This window comes from Mauremys mutica, chromosome 2, assembly GCF_020497125.1.
Source record: "Mauremys mutica isolate MM-2020 ecotype Southern chromosome 2, ASM2049712v1, whole genome shotgun sequence".
Taxonomy (NCBI): Eukaryota; Metazoa; Chordata; order Testudines; family Geoemydidae; genus Mauremys; species Mauremys mutica.
In genome coordinates this window covers 250,461,587-250,474,294 of record NC_059073.1, presented here as the reverse complement: position 1 = coordinate 250,474,294, position 12,708 = coordinate 250,461,587, and the positions used below count along the sequence as shown (strand labels likewise).

General features: G+C 46.9%; 1 protein-coding gene across 6 annotated transcripts in view; it reads left to right on the top strand.

Annotated features, from left to right (window-relative positions):
• The window catches only part of ANKIB1 (ankyrin repeat and IBR domain containing 1), a 168,335-nt gene that overhangs the window by 132,005 nt on the left and 23,622 nt on the right, over window positions 1-12,708 (top strand). For all 6 annotated transcript variants that reach the window (XM_045003430.1, XM_045003432.1, XM_045003433.1 and 3 more), the window contains 2 exons: window positions 3,460-3,548; window positions 11,793-11,923. In XM_045003430.1, coding sequence (XP_044859365.1) covers window positions 3,460-3,548; window positions 11,793-11,923 — 220 coding nt within the window. The remainder of the gene's footprint in view (window positions 1-3,459; window positions 3,549-11,792; window positions 11,924-12,708) is intronic.

Sequence of the window (12,708 nt, the reverse complement as noted above, 5' to 3'; positions counted from 1 at the left end):
GGAGCCCTGATTTATGCCTTCCCACCGGTGCCATTGATCCACAGAGTCCTCGTGAAGATCAAATGGGACAGGGCAAGAGTCATCCTGATAGCTCCTGAGTGGCCTCGCCAGCACTGGTTCGGCATGTTGCTGGTCCTGTTGGTAGCCAAGCTGCTGCGGCTCCCTCTCTGGCCGGACCTGCTGTCCCAGAACCATGGCAGTCTCCTGCACCTGAGCCTAGAGGCACTGCCCTTGACAGCATGGCTGCTGCATGTCTAAACGAGGACAAGCAGGAATGCTTGACTCAGGTGAAACAGGTTTTGCTGGGCAGCAGAAAGCTGTCCACCAGAGCAACCTATTGGGCAAAGTGGAAAAGATTCACGTGCTGAGCAGGCCTCCCTGCAGGTGATTCTGCTGCACCTCAAGCTCCAGGGCTTGTCGCTGTCATCAGTCAGGGTCCACCTGGCTGTTATTTCAGCTTTCTACTCTCCCTTCCAAGGCAGGTCGTTCTTCGCTTATGACATGACAGCCCAGTTCCTGAAAGGTCTGAAGCATTTTTACTCTCACATCTGGGATCCAATCCCTCCCTGGGATTTGAATCTTATGCTGTTGAGGCTCATGGGGCCTCCCTTTGAACCTCTGGATTCCTGCTCTCTTCTCCTTCTCTCCTGGAAAGTGGCATTCCTGGTGGCGGTTACGTCCGCCCGCAATGTATCTGAGATCAGGGCACTTGCGTCAGAACCACTCTATACGGTGTTCTACAAGGATAAGGTCCAGTTGTGGCCGTACCCAGCGTTCCTGCCCACGGTAGTCTCCCAGTTTCATACCAGCCAGGATATTCTCTTAACGGTCTTCTTTTCAAAGCCCCACAATTCCAAAGAGGAGCGCAGGTTACGCACCCTGGATGTCCGGAGGGCGCTGGCCTTCTATATCAGCAGGACACGGCCTTTCCGTAAGTAAATGCAACTGTTTGTTGCAGTGGCAGACAGGATGAAAAAGTCGCCCAGTGTCTGCTCAGAGGATTTCATCCTGGATCACAGTCTGCATTCGATACTACTACGAGCTAGAAATGTGCCTCCACCGGCGATAGTCAAAGCGCACTCAGTTAGAGCACAAGCGTCATCAGCGGCCTTCTTGACTCAGGTGCCAATCGAAGAGATCTGTGGAGCTGCTACCTGGTCATCTGTCCAAACATTTATGGCCCATTATGTGCTGAACCAGCAGGCCCAGAACGATGCTAGCTTCAGCAGGGCAGTGCTGGAAGACTGCAAACTCCAAGCCCACCTCCATTTGTACTGCTTATGAATCACCTAGAATGGAATCGACATGAGCAAGCACGCAAAGAAGAAAAAGTAGTTACCTACCTTTCATAATTGTTATTCGAGATTATGTTGCTCATGTCCATTCTATTATCCGCCCTCCTGCCCGTCTGTCGGAGTTGCTGGCAAGAAGGAACTAAGAGAGCATAGGGTCGGCAGCGCCTGATATAGCAGTGCATGAATGTGGCACTCAAGGGGCGTCACTGCTGACCTTACAAATACCGCTAAGGCAAAAATCTCCGATGGCCACGCACGTGGGTGTGTGCACACCTAGAATGGAATGGATATAAGCAATACAGCTGATATTCTAATCTACTTAGTAGTGTCATAGAAATTGGGACAAGGCTGACCAATAATGCACCTTAAGTAGTTATCCATTTTTAGAAAATAAAACAGTTTTCAGTCTCTTAACTTGAACAGGTTTATTGGTGGTCAGCAAAGGCGTTCCTTGCAACAAAGAAGGTTCAGGATTTCCATGCTCACACCCTGAATACAATCTCTAGAAGAATACCTAACATTGTCTCTCAAGGAGATGCAGCTGTAGTAATTTGGGTTTTCCCCTTTCTTCCTTTTTAGGCTGTTTGCCCTTCAAAACGTACACCAAGATTCAGGCTGTGTTGACAATCTGTATTTCTTACCTGTATTTCTGTAATTCCTGATTCATTCTCTTTTTAGAGTTGTTCAAAGTCTCTGCAGGTATTCCAAATTTAGGATTTGAAGTGAGTCTGTTCAAAAGTTCACAATTCACAGAGAAGCCAGTGTGTATGTCTTTGTTCCTTTGTTTGTTGTGTAGGGTGAATTAATCAGCCTTTAGGTAAGGGGGCTATTCTCTTGTTAGTTGCCTTTCTGCTAATTTTGTTTTCTCTGCATACATATAAAATTATCCAAGAACAGTTATTATGGGTGAAATGTAGCCCCAGTGAAGTCAACGGGGCCAGGATTTCATCCTATGGCTCAGATTGACCCTAGCCTTATTTCAATTGTACAGGTAGAAGAGGGTGGCTCAGAAGGCTCTCTTTAAGTTTTCTTTAAGCTTTTCTTGCTCACATGTTCCCTGTTGTGATGAGGACAAGGGAGATCATGAGTATTCATGTAGCTAATGACATTGCATTGCAGGAAGTAGTTTACCATTTGATCCTCAAAAAAACAATTTGCATTTTCTTTGATAAAGCAGGTATCCATGTGGAAATATACACCATTTATAAACTATTTGTGTATTTCATGTGGCAGATGTCTCGAGCTGTTTTGCTGTATTTCCAGTAAAAGAGCAAGTCGTGACAATTCTGGAATCCGTGTTGACACATCTACACCCAAGCACCATCTGGAAGCCATGTATCTGCTGCTGTATACTGACTGCCATCCTGAAAACTAGCAGTAGTAAATCTGGAAAATCTTGAGGGACCCATTGTTAACTCCTTGTGTGTCCATATAATTTCAACCAATATTATCTCCTTTCCATAGGGACTCTGGGAAGGGTAGAAATCCAAATTCACTCAGCATTAGAGGAGTGTGAAAGCAAGGGGGATTTACTTAAGCACTGTCCTTGTTATTAAGGATTAATGATTATCAGTGGACACGGACAAGTAATTCTGGGTGAAATTCATCCCAGCTGTAGAGGGCCTACGTACCACATAAACTCCACTTAAACTAGGAGCTTATACTTAGCCGGACAGGTTTTTGGAGCAGGGACTTTGTCTTACTATATGTTTGTACAGTATCTAACACAGGGAGGCCTCAATGCTGATTGGGGCCTTTGGAATACTACTTTAATATGAATAATAAAGGCCTTTCGTAGTCCATCTGAACTGAGGTCAACTTCACCCATTGTACAAAATCTGTATGACCATCTCATATGGGCGTAGATTAGTTACTGGTCAGCCCATAAAACAGCACATACCAGCTGCTTTTCAGATATTCTCCATCATAATTAAAAAGCATTTTTCTTTGCTGCCTCACTTAAATTCTCCCATTAATTTTCATGAAGCTCCACCTTGGGTTGTAAGCAAATGTAAGAATGTTTTAAAGTGAGAGCAATTGAGTAGGTTTCTTTATCTTCCTGTCTTAATTTGAGTTTTAATATGCCTTGATTATTTTTCAATTTGAACCAAAGTAGAATTTAATCTAAACAATTACCTACTGTATTTATGACTTAATTTTTCAGGGAATGTCTTGGTGAAGCACATGAACCTTGTGACTGCCAAACATGGAAGAACTGGCTGCAGAAGATATCAGAAATGAAACCAGAAGAACGTAAGAGTGGTTTTTGTGGGATTTTTAACAACATTAAATAAGAACTATATGGTAGTTAAGAAATCAGTGTGAAAGAGGGGAGGGACAGGTTTGATCATTTGTCCTGTAGAAATTTGTCTAATAAAAAAAGGTGCTGAAAACTGTATAATTCTGTTTTTTCCCCCTTTCTTTAACTTGGAATTCCTTGTTAATGTCTTAAATCAAACACTACAGATTAGAGATTTGTTTTGGGTAACATCATAGGGGAAAAAATTACCTAAAACATATATGTTTTTAAAAAATCCTAATTCAGTAAATTACCATAAAGTCAGAAACTGGTTTTACAAGAGGAGCAGCAGTGTTCATGTAAATAGCTAACCTGTCTCCCTAGGCCAGGAAGGACTAAATGCCACGCCCACAGTCTGTTCAGGCCTTTTCTTCTGGGAACAATTTATTGTTTGCACTTAATATCTTGAGCAAACTCCCACATAAAAAACAGTTCAGCATAAATGTAGTGACCTTTCCCCTGATCCAGTGGCTTCCTTGCTAGCACGTCTTCGGCCTGGTCTACACTAGGACTTTAATTCGAATTTAGTAGCGTTAATTCGAATTAATCGTGCACCCGTCCACACCAGGAAGCCATTTAATTCGACCTAGAGGGCTCTTTAGTTCGAATTCGGTACTCCACCCCGACGAGGGGAGTAGCGCTAAATTCGACATGGCTATGTCGAATTAGGCTAGGTGTGGATGCAAATCGAACTTAGTAGCTCCGGGAGCTATCCCACACTGCACCACTCTGTTGACGCTCTGGACAGCAGTCCGAGCTCAGATGTTCTGATCAGCCATACAGGAAAAGCCCCGGGAAAATTTGAATTCCTTTTCCTGTCTGGCCAGTTTGAATCTCATTTCCTGTGTGGACGTTGTGGCAAGCTCAGCAGCACTGGCAGCGATGCAGAGCTCTCCAGCAGAGGAGTCCATGCAATCTCAGAGTAGAAAGAGGGCCCCAGCATGGACTGACCGGGAAGTCTTGGATCTGATCGCTGTGTGGGGCGATGAGTCTGTGCTTTCGGAGCTGCGCTCCAAAAAACGGAATGCAAAGACCTACGAGAAGGTCTCCAAAGCCATGGCACTCAGAGGATACAGCCGGGATGCAACGCAGTGCCGCGTGAAAATCAAGGACCTGAGACAAGGCTACCAAAAAATCAAAGCGGCAAACGGACGCTCCGGAGCCAAGCCCCAGACATGCCGCTTCTACAAGGCACTGCATGCCATTCTCGGTGGGTCTGCCACCACTGCCCCACCAGTGACCGTGGACTCTGAGGATGGGATAGTGTCAAGGGGCAGTTTCTCGGCGATGTTCGCCGATGGGGAAGATGAGGAAGGGTTTGTGGAGGACGAGGCAGGCGACAGCGGTTACAATACTGCTTTCCCCGACAGCCAGGATCTCTTCATCACCCTCACAGAGATCCCCTACCAACCCTCCCCGGCCGTTAACCCGGACTCCGAATCAGGGGAAGGATCAGTCAGTAAGTGCTATAAACATGTAAACATTTATTTTTTAACAAAACAGGAATAAAAACTATATAAAAAGAAGATCAATGCATATAGGGATCGAACAGAAATCCTCTTGGGACAGTTCTACGAAGCTCTCTGAGAGGTACTCGAAAAGCCTCCGCAGGAGGTTCCTGGGGAGAGGTGCCTTGTTGGGTGCTCCGTGGAAGCACACTCTTCCGCGCCAGGCCATCCTGAGGTATAATGGGAGCATCACCTCGACCAGCATGGCAGCATAGGGCCCTGGTCTGTGCAGGGATTCACGCAGCATTCGCTCTCTGTTTCTCCTGGAGACCCGCCTCAGGGTGATCTCGCTCGGCGACTGCTGCATCTAATTAGGGGAATTACTTTAATGTTACTATTGTGAATGCTTGACTTTTCCTTTGCATAACAATGACCGTCGTTTAACAGCCACGTGTTGTAGGCTGCAGAGGAAAAGCATACAGGGATCTTTCCCGGGGACAGCCGCGAGGGGCTGGAACAGGGTCAGACTTTATGCTTTCCAGATTGCCTGCAGCAGGAGGGCACTGCTATCCATTAACTGTTAAGCAGCCTAAAGTTTACGGCTTACCAGGCCTGGCTGCTACACGGATTCTGCTGTCCTGCCCCGCTTGTCCGATCTCCAGTGCAAGACCCCAGGCAATGAAAGCGAATGCCAAAAATTCAAACTTGTCCTGAGAGCACATGAGATTAGGTGCCCTGTATGGTCTTGTTCACAGAAACTGAGTAGACTGTGTTCAGTGTTCGCAAACATGTATCTTTGGAAGGAAATCACTTCCTTTTTCCCGAACTGCCCCGGCATCCCCCTCACAGAGGCTGGCGCAGATTAGGCGGCGAAAGAAAAAGACTCGGGACGAGATGTTCGCTGAACTGATGGCCTGCTCCAGAGCCGAGGCGGCCCAGCAGAGCCAGTGGAGGGAGACCCTCTCTCAGCAGCAGCGCTCACACAGCGAACGGGAGGACAGGTGGCGGCAGGAAGACCAGCAGGCGACTCAAACGCTGCTTGGACTAATGAGGGAGCAAACGGACACGCTCCGGCGCCTTGTGGATGTTCTGCAGGACCGCAGGCAGGAGCAGAGAGCCCCCCTGAACTGTATCTGCAACCGCCCTCCCCCGCCACAAAGTCCTGTCCCCCCCTCACCCAAAATCACAAGAAGGAGGGGCGCTAGGGGCCGTGAAAACTGTCACTCCACCCCAGCAGAGCGCTCATGTACCAAACAGCTCTCATTCCCTAAAGTATGAGAATTGCTTGCCTTCCTGGCTCACCCGATCCCAAATCCCAGTTTCATCCCCCAACTGTGTAGTTGAGTATTAAAAATAGTTTGCTGTTCATTACTGTTTCCGTCATGTTTCTTTGCAGAAGACTTTGTGTGAAGGGGGCGGGAGGGGTTTGTTAATTGCATAGGACAGCCACCATTAACAGGGTACAGACATGGGGGCAGGATCAACAGCAGGTCACACACAGAGTGCAGTCACTAGGCACCCGGGTCACTGTGCGAGGTGTCTGCTGCCCCAGGTCAGTCTGGGAGGTGTATGTTGCCCCAGGGTCCAAGCGCCTGGCATCCGCAAATGGCAAGGCAGGCTGCCCTTACCATGCCCTTCCACCCTAGCCATGAACCTCTCCGATGCCCTGAGCCCCAGCCAGAGCCATCATCCCCCCACACCTACTCACCCTTCCCACACACCCCTCACCCCTTCCTGCAAACCCACCCCTTCCTGCACACCCTCCGGTAACCGTCCTCCCCTCAGAGACCGCTGTAGGAGCAGGAGCCTGTCAGTCCTCGAGTGTAGAAGCGGTATGTACATCACTGCACACCGTACCCACCACAGTCTGCGTCCCTGTTGGAACCCTTGAACGAGAATTCGTTAGTAAAGAAAACTTTGTTAATTAAAAATGTTCCAATAACTTTATTTTTAAACGTCTGTTGGAAGGGGGGAAACCTGGTGAACGGGGTATGTAACCGCTGAAAAAAGTCAATAGTAACTGAAACAGGGGCAGGTTCAGCTTCTCTGTAAAGAGACTGGACAGTCATAGGTTACCCTGCTCTCTGAGGAACCTAGCTTTCAAAGCCTCCTGGATGCACAGCGCTTCCCGCTGGGCTCTTCTAATCGCACGGGTGTCTGGCTGAGCGTAATCAGCAGCCATGCGATTTGCCTCAACCTCCCATCCCGCCATAAAGGTCTCCCCCTTGCTCTCACAGAGATTGTGGAGCACACAGCAAGCTGCAATAACAATGGGGATATTGGTTTCGCTGAGATCCGAGCGAGTGAGTAAGCTCCTCCATCTCCCCTTGAGACGTCCGAAAGCACACTCCACCACCATTCTGCACTTGCTCAGCCGGTAGTTGAAGAGCTCCTTGTCACTGTCCAGGGCGCCTGTATAGGGCTTCATGAGCCAGGGCATTAGCGGGTAGGCTGGATCCCCGAGGATCACTGTAGGCATCTCCACATCCCCAACACTTACTTTGTGGTCCGGGAAGAAACTACCTTCCTGCAGGCGTCTAAACAGACCAGAGTTCTTGAACACACGCGCGTCATGAACCTTGCCCGGCCACCCGACGTAGATGTTGGTAAAACGTCCCCCTATGGTCCACCAGTGCTTGCAGCACCATTGAAAAGTAGCCCTTTCGGTTAATATACTGGCTGGCCTGGTGGGCCGGTCCCAGGATAGGGATGTGAGTGCCATCTATAGCCCCACCGCAGTTTGGGAATCCCATCGCGGCGAAGCCATCTATGATGACCTGGACGTTTCCCAGGGTCACCACCTTTGAGAGCAGTAGGTCAACGATTGCGTGGGCTACTTGCATCACAGCAACCCCCACGGTAGATTTGCCCACGCCAAAGTGGTTCGCTACTGACCGGTAGCTGTCTGGCGTTGCAAGTTTCCAGAGGGCTATGGCCACTCGCTTCTGCACACTCAGGGCTGCTTGCATCCAGGTGTCCTGGCGCTTCAGGGCAGGGGCCAGCAAGTCACACAGTTCAAGGAAAGTGCCCTTACGCATCCTGAAGTTTCGCAGCCACTGTGATTCATCCCAGACCTGCAGCACTATGCGGTCCCACCAGTCCGTGCTTGTTTCCCGGGCCCAGAATTGCCGTCCCATAGCATGAACGTGACCCATTGCCACCATGATCTCTGCGGCGCGGGATCCCGTGCTTTGTGAGAGGTCTGTGCCACTCTCACACTTCATGTCCTCACCGCGCTGCCGGAGCCTCCTCGCCCGATTTCTCAGCAGCTGACTGTGGAAGAGGTGTTCGATAAGGTGCGAGGAGTTGACAACGGCCATAAGTGCAGCGATGATCGCAGCGGGCTCCATGCTCGCAGTGCTGTGGCGTCTGCGCTGTCACTGACCAGAAAAGTGCGCGAACAGAGTTCCCGCCGGCGCTTTCAAGGAGAGAGGGCGGGAGTGATGGTTGAATGACGACAGTTACCCAAAACCACCCTTGACACATTTTTCCCCCAGAAGGCATTGGGGGCTCTACGCAGCATTCCAATGGGAAGCGGGGACTGCGGGAACTGTGGGATAGCTGCCCAGAATGCACCGCTTCCAATGTCGACGCTTGCCCCGTTAGTGTGGACTCACAGTCGAATTAGTGTCCTTAGTGTGGATACCCAAATTCGAATTCATCAGGTCGAATCCACAAATTCGACCTAAGTTAAATCGAACTACTCTTGTAGTGTAGACATACCCTTCCTTAGTTGATCTGTGGCAGAAGGTGAATTATTTTGGTAAACTGGAGTTTCAGCCAATTTTGAGTAAAAGCACAATAGGGGAAAAGAGACTTTTCATATCTATATCTAGATCGGGGCGGGCAAACTTTTTGGCCTGAGGGCCACATCGAGTTTCCAAAATTCTACGGAGGGCCGGTTAGGGGAGGCTGTGCCTCCCCAAACAGCCAGGCATGGCCCAGCAAATGCCCCCTATCCGACCCCACATGTTTCTTGCCCCCTTGACAGCCCCCCTCCGGGACTCCTGCCCCATCCACCCCACCCCACCCCCCTGCCGCTCCCTGTCCCCTGACCACCCCAGGACCCCCTGCCCCTGACTGCTCCTCGCTGCCCCATCCAACCCCCTCCCCTCATTCCTGACTGCCCCCTCTGGGACCTCTGCCCCATCCAACCACCCCTTCTCCCTGACTGCCCCCTGTCGCCCCATCCAACCCCCCCACCTTCCTGACTGCCTCCCTTGAATTCCTGCCCCATGTTCCCCGCCTTCTGACCGCCCCGACCCCTATCCACACCCCCGACCACCACCCCAAACTCCCCTGTCCTCTTACTGTGCTGCCTGGAGCACCAGTGGCTGGTGACACTTCAGCCGCACTGCCCAGAGCACCAGGACAGGCAGCCATGCCGCCTAGCTGGAGCCAGCCACGCCACCACACATCACAGAGCACCGGGTCAGGCCGCGGCTCTGCAGCTGCGCTGCCCCAGGAGCTTGCAGCCCCGCCGCCCAGAGTGTTGCGCCAGTGGCATAGTGAGCTGAGGCTGCAGGGGAGGGGGACAGCAGGGGAGGGGCTAAGGGCTCAGGCCAAGCAGGAGGGTCCCGCGGGCCGGATGTGGTACACAGGCCGTAGTTTACCTACCTCTGATCTAGGTAGATCAATAGATATATTTTAGCTAGAAGATTCAAAAGCACTTCTCACTTAAGATTATTTCCATGCCAAATATTCTGAGTTGTTTCAATGGCAGAGCTTTTAAAAAAAAAAAAAAGTCACAAGATGTTATTTATATATATAATATAGGCACATGCACATATATACAGAGCTGCCCTCTTCACAGTTTGATTCTTTCCGTTTGGTTATGGGAAATGCATCTTACAACTGGAATGAATTGGAAATCCAAGACTTTCATAATTGTTGTAAAGGTAAGTTCTTCAAGTGGCCCTCTGCACATTCCCACTCTGGGGTGTGCCCATTGTACCATCAGGACCAGAGGAAGCTTCTGGTAGCAGTGCCTGTTGGATTGCTCTTGCACCTTCTTCCCCTTTCTCTTCCCCTTGTGGCTCTGTACATTCGGAGAGCAAAGCTATAAATGGGTTGTGCATCTGTGCACCTCCTCCAATGCCTGAATTGGAATTATAATCCAAGGAAGAAGCATTCCAATGTGCAGTACTGCTAGAAGGTTCCATTTCTAGCTACGCCATGAGTACATTCTAAGAATGTGAATGTGCAGAGGCCACTTGAAGAACTCTGGTTACAGGTCAGTAATCTTTATCTTTGTAATGTTACAAATATTGGTTATTTTATCAGTGTAATTAGATTAATTGCTTACAGCTTTATTCAGATTTCTTGCTGGCTTATTGATGTAACTCTGTTGCCTCTCCTATTTTACACTAATGTTAAATTAGATCAGAATTAGGCCCTTCGTGTGTCAACAGCATTTAGAACATATAATGTGGTATGTAAATCCTAATTATTATTATAAAACCATTGTTATTAACTAAGCATTTTAAAATAGAATTTGCTTGGTATCTTTGAAAATTTCAGATTCCCTCTTCATGCTATTATGAGGTATTTCCTGATACTTTTTACTTTACAATAGAAAGTCAAATTTAATAAATATCTCCCACTAGCCCAATTTACATTTGTATTGTGTTTCCTGTAGTGGTTTTAAGTATGCTTTAAAACTGCTGTTGGCTAAAACTGCTTTCACACAGTTCAGTCAGGCAGTGTGGATGAGGCCAAAACGTATTAAAAACTTCCTCCCCCCACCTCCCAGAATTGTATTCTAGAACTTGGTAGGAAATCTTGTAATCTCCAGAAAAGTCCCAAAGGGCTGAGTATTTATTTTCTAAAGTACAGACGCTCCCCAGGTTACGCAAACCTGAGTTACGCAAACCCGCACTTATGGAAAAAGTTTCGTAAGTGGGTTCTTTTTTTGTTTTTTGGTTGGGTTTTGCGGGGGGGGGGGGAGGAGGGTTTGTGCATAATTTTCGGGTATACGTCCCTGACTTACGCAACATTCGACTTACGCAAGGCGTTCCAGAAGGGAATGCTTGCATAAGTCGGGGACAGCGTCTGAATTACCTATTGTACATGGTTTGGCTCTTAATGCTATGTCCAGAAGTCATTTCCATAAATCTTAGAGAAATAGAAACAGCTGATGCTTATGTGTTTTAAAAAAAAAAAAAAAAGAGAGAGAGAGAGGAGGAAGGGTGAATAAGTCTATTTAGATTGTAAGCTTTTGGGGCAGGGACTGTCTTTTGTTCTGTGTTTGTACAATGCCTAGTACAGTGGGGTCCTGATCCATGACCATGGCTCGTAGGTATTATAAATAATATTACCATAATTTATTAATTAATGTAAAGTAACACAAGACACACACTTATTTGGAGTGATCCATAGAAACTAGTATAAAACTTAAGTATCAACAGTTATTTTTTAAAATTCCTAGCATGGGTCTTGGACTGTGTTAACATCTTATAGTATATTTAATAAATTATAATGTAAAGCATAATAAAATATACAGATGCATTCCCTAGCTGGCTGAGGTGTGGATGTGACCTTTGACTTATGTCGTATTTGTCAAAGCATCTTAATTTTTGCCTGACATTACTTTGTAACAAATGCTGTAGGTTTATGAGGAAATTAATGTGCACTGTCAAGAATTAGGGGAACATGGAGACTTCTTCACCTACTTTTTACAAAAATAGATATGCACATAATCTTAACTTTTCTCTCTTTTTTCCCCCCCCCCCCCACTTTTTTTTCTCAAAGTTGTGGGAGTTAGTGAGGCTTATGAAGATGCTGCCAACTGCCTGTGGTTACTAACTAATTCCAAACCGTGCGCCAACTGTAAATCTCCAATTCAGAAGAACGAGGGCTGCAACCACATGCAGTGTGCAAAGGTATAAAGAAGTTCATATTGTTTATGGTGGAAAGTGTAACTCAAGTTGTATATACATGCCTATTTTGTAAATGCAAACATACAAAGCCTCTGAAATCACAGGCATGGGATCTAGTGGAACTTCTAAACCAAATTGCAACATTGGCAGATAGAAAGAAGCTCTAATATACCGGTATTAAGATATAAACAGAGTATTTGATATGCAATTTCATTAAATCTTACTTACAAAATCCATTTTGGCTTGGCAGTGAACACTGATTACATGGGTTGAAGGACAATAAACAAAGAGAAATGAGCAGTAAACAAAGAATAAAATAGGAGGAAAGGCTTAGAGGAAAACTATACAGATCTTTGCATTGTCCACTCTTCATTAATGACCTAGAAGAGAAAGTGAATAGCATATTTAATTCACAGAAGATACTAAATTTTGAGGCATTGTGAACACTAATGAAGATAGAGAAATAATACAAAGGGAAATAAGGTGAGCTGAAAATATCAAAATAAGGTCAGAAATAATACAAAGGTCAAAATAAGGTGGAAAAATGTAAACATAGATATTCAATGGGAGTGAGAAACCAGGAGAGCAGTAATTCCAAGAAAGACTTCAGGGGTAACAATAGACTGAAAACTTGCATCTAATTTTCTGTACTTCACAAAAATAAATAGGTTTTGTATAGCAATATTTTCTATGTCAAAACCTCTTTATGTAACATTATAATACATCTCAGACAACTCTTCTTTCAAATGAACTAAAAGCAGAAAGTTAGAGTACTTGCTTTTTAGTCA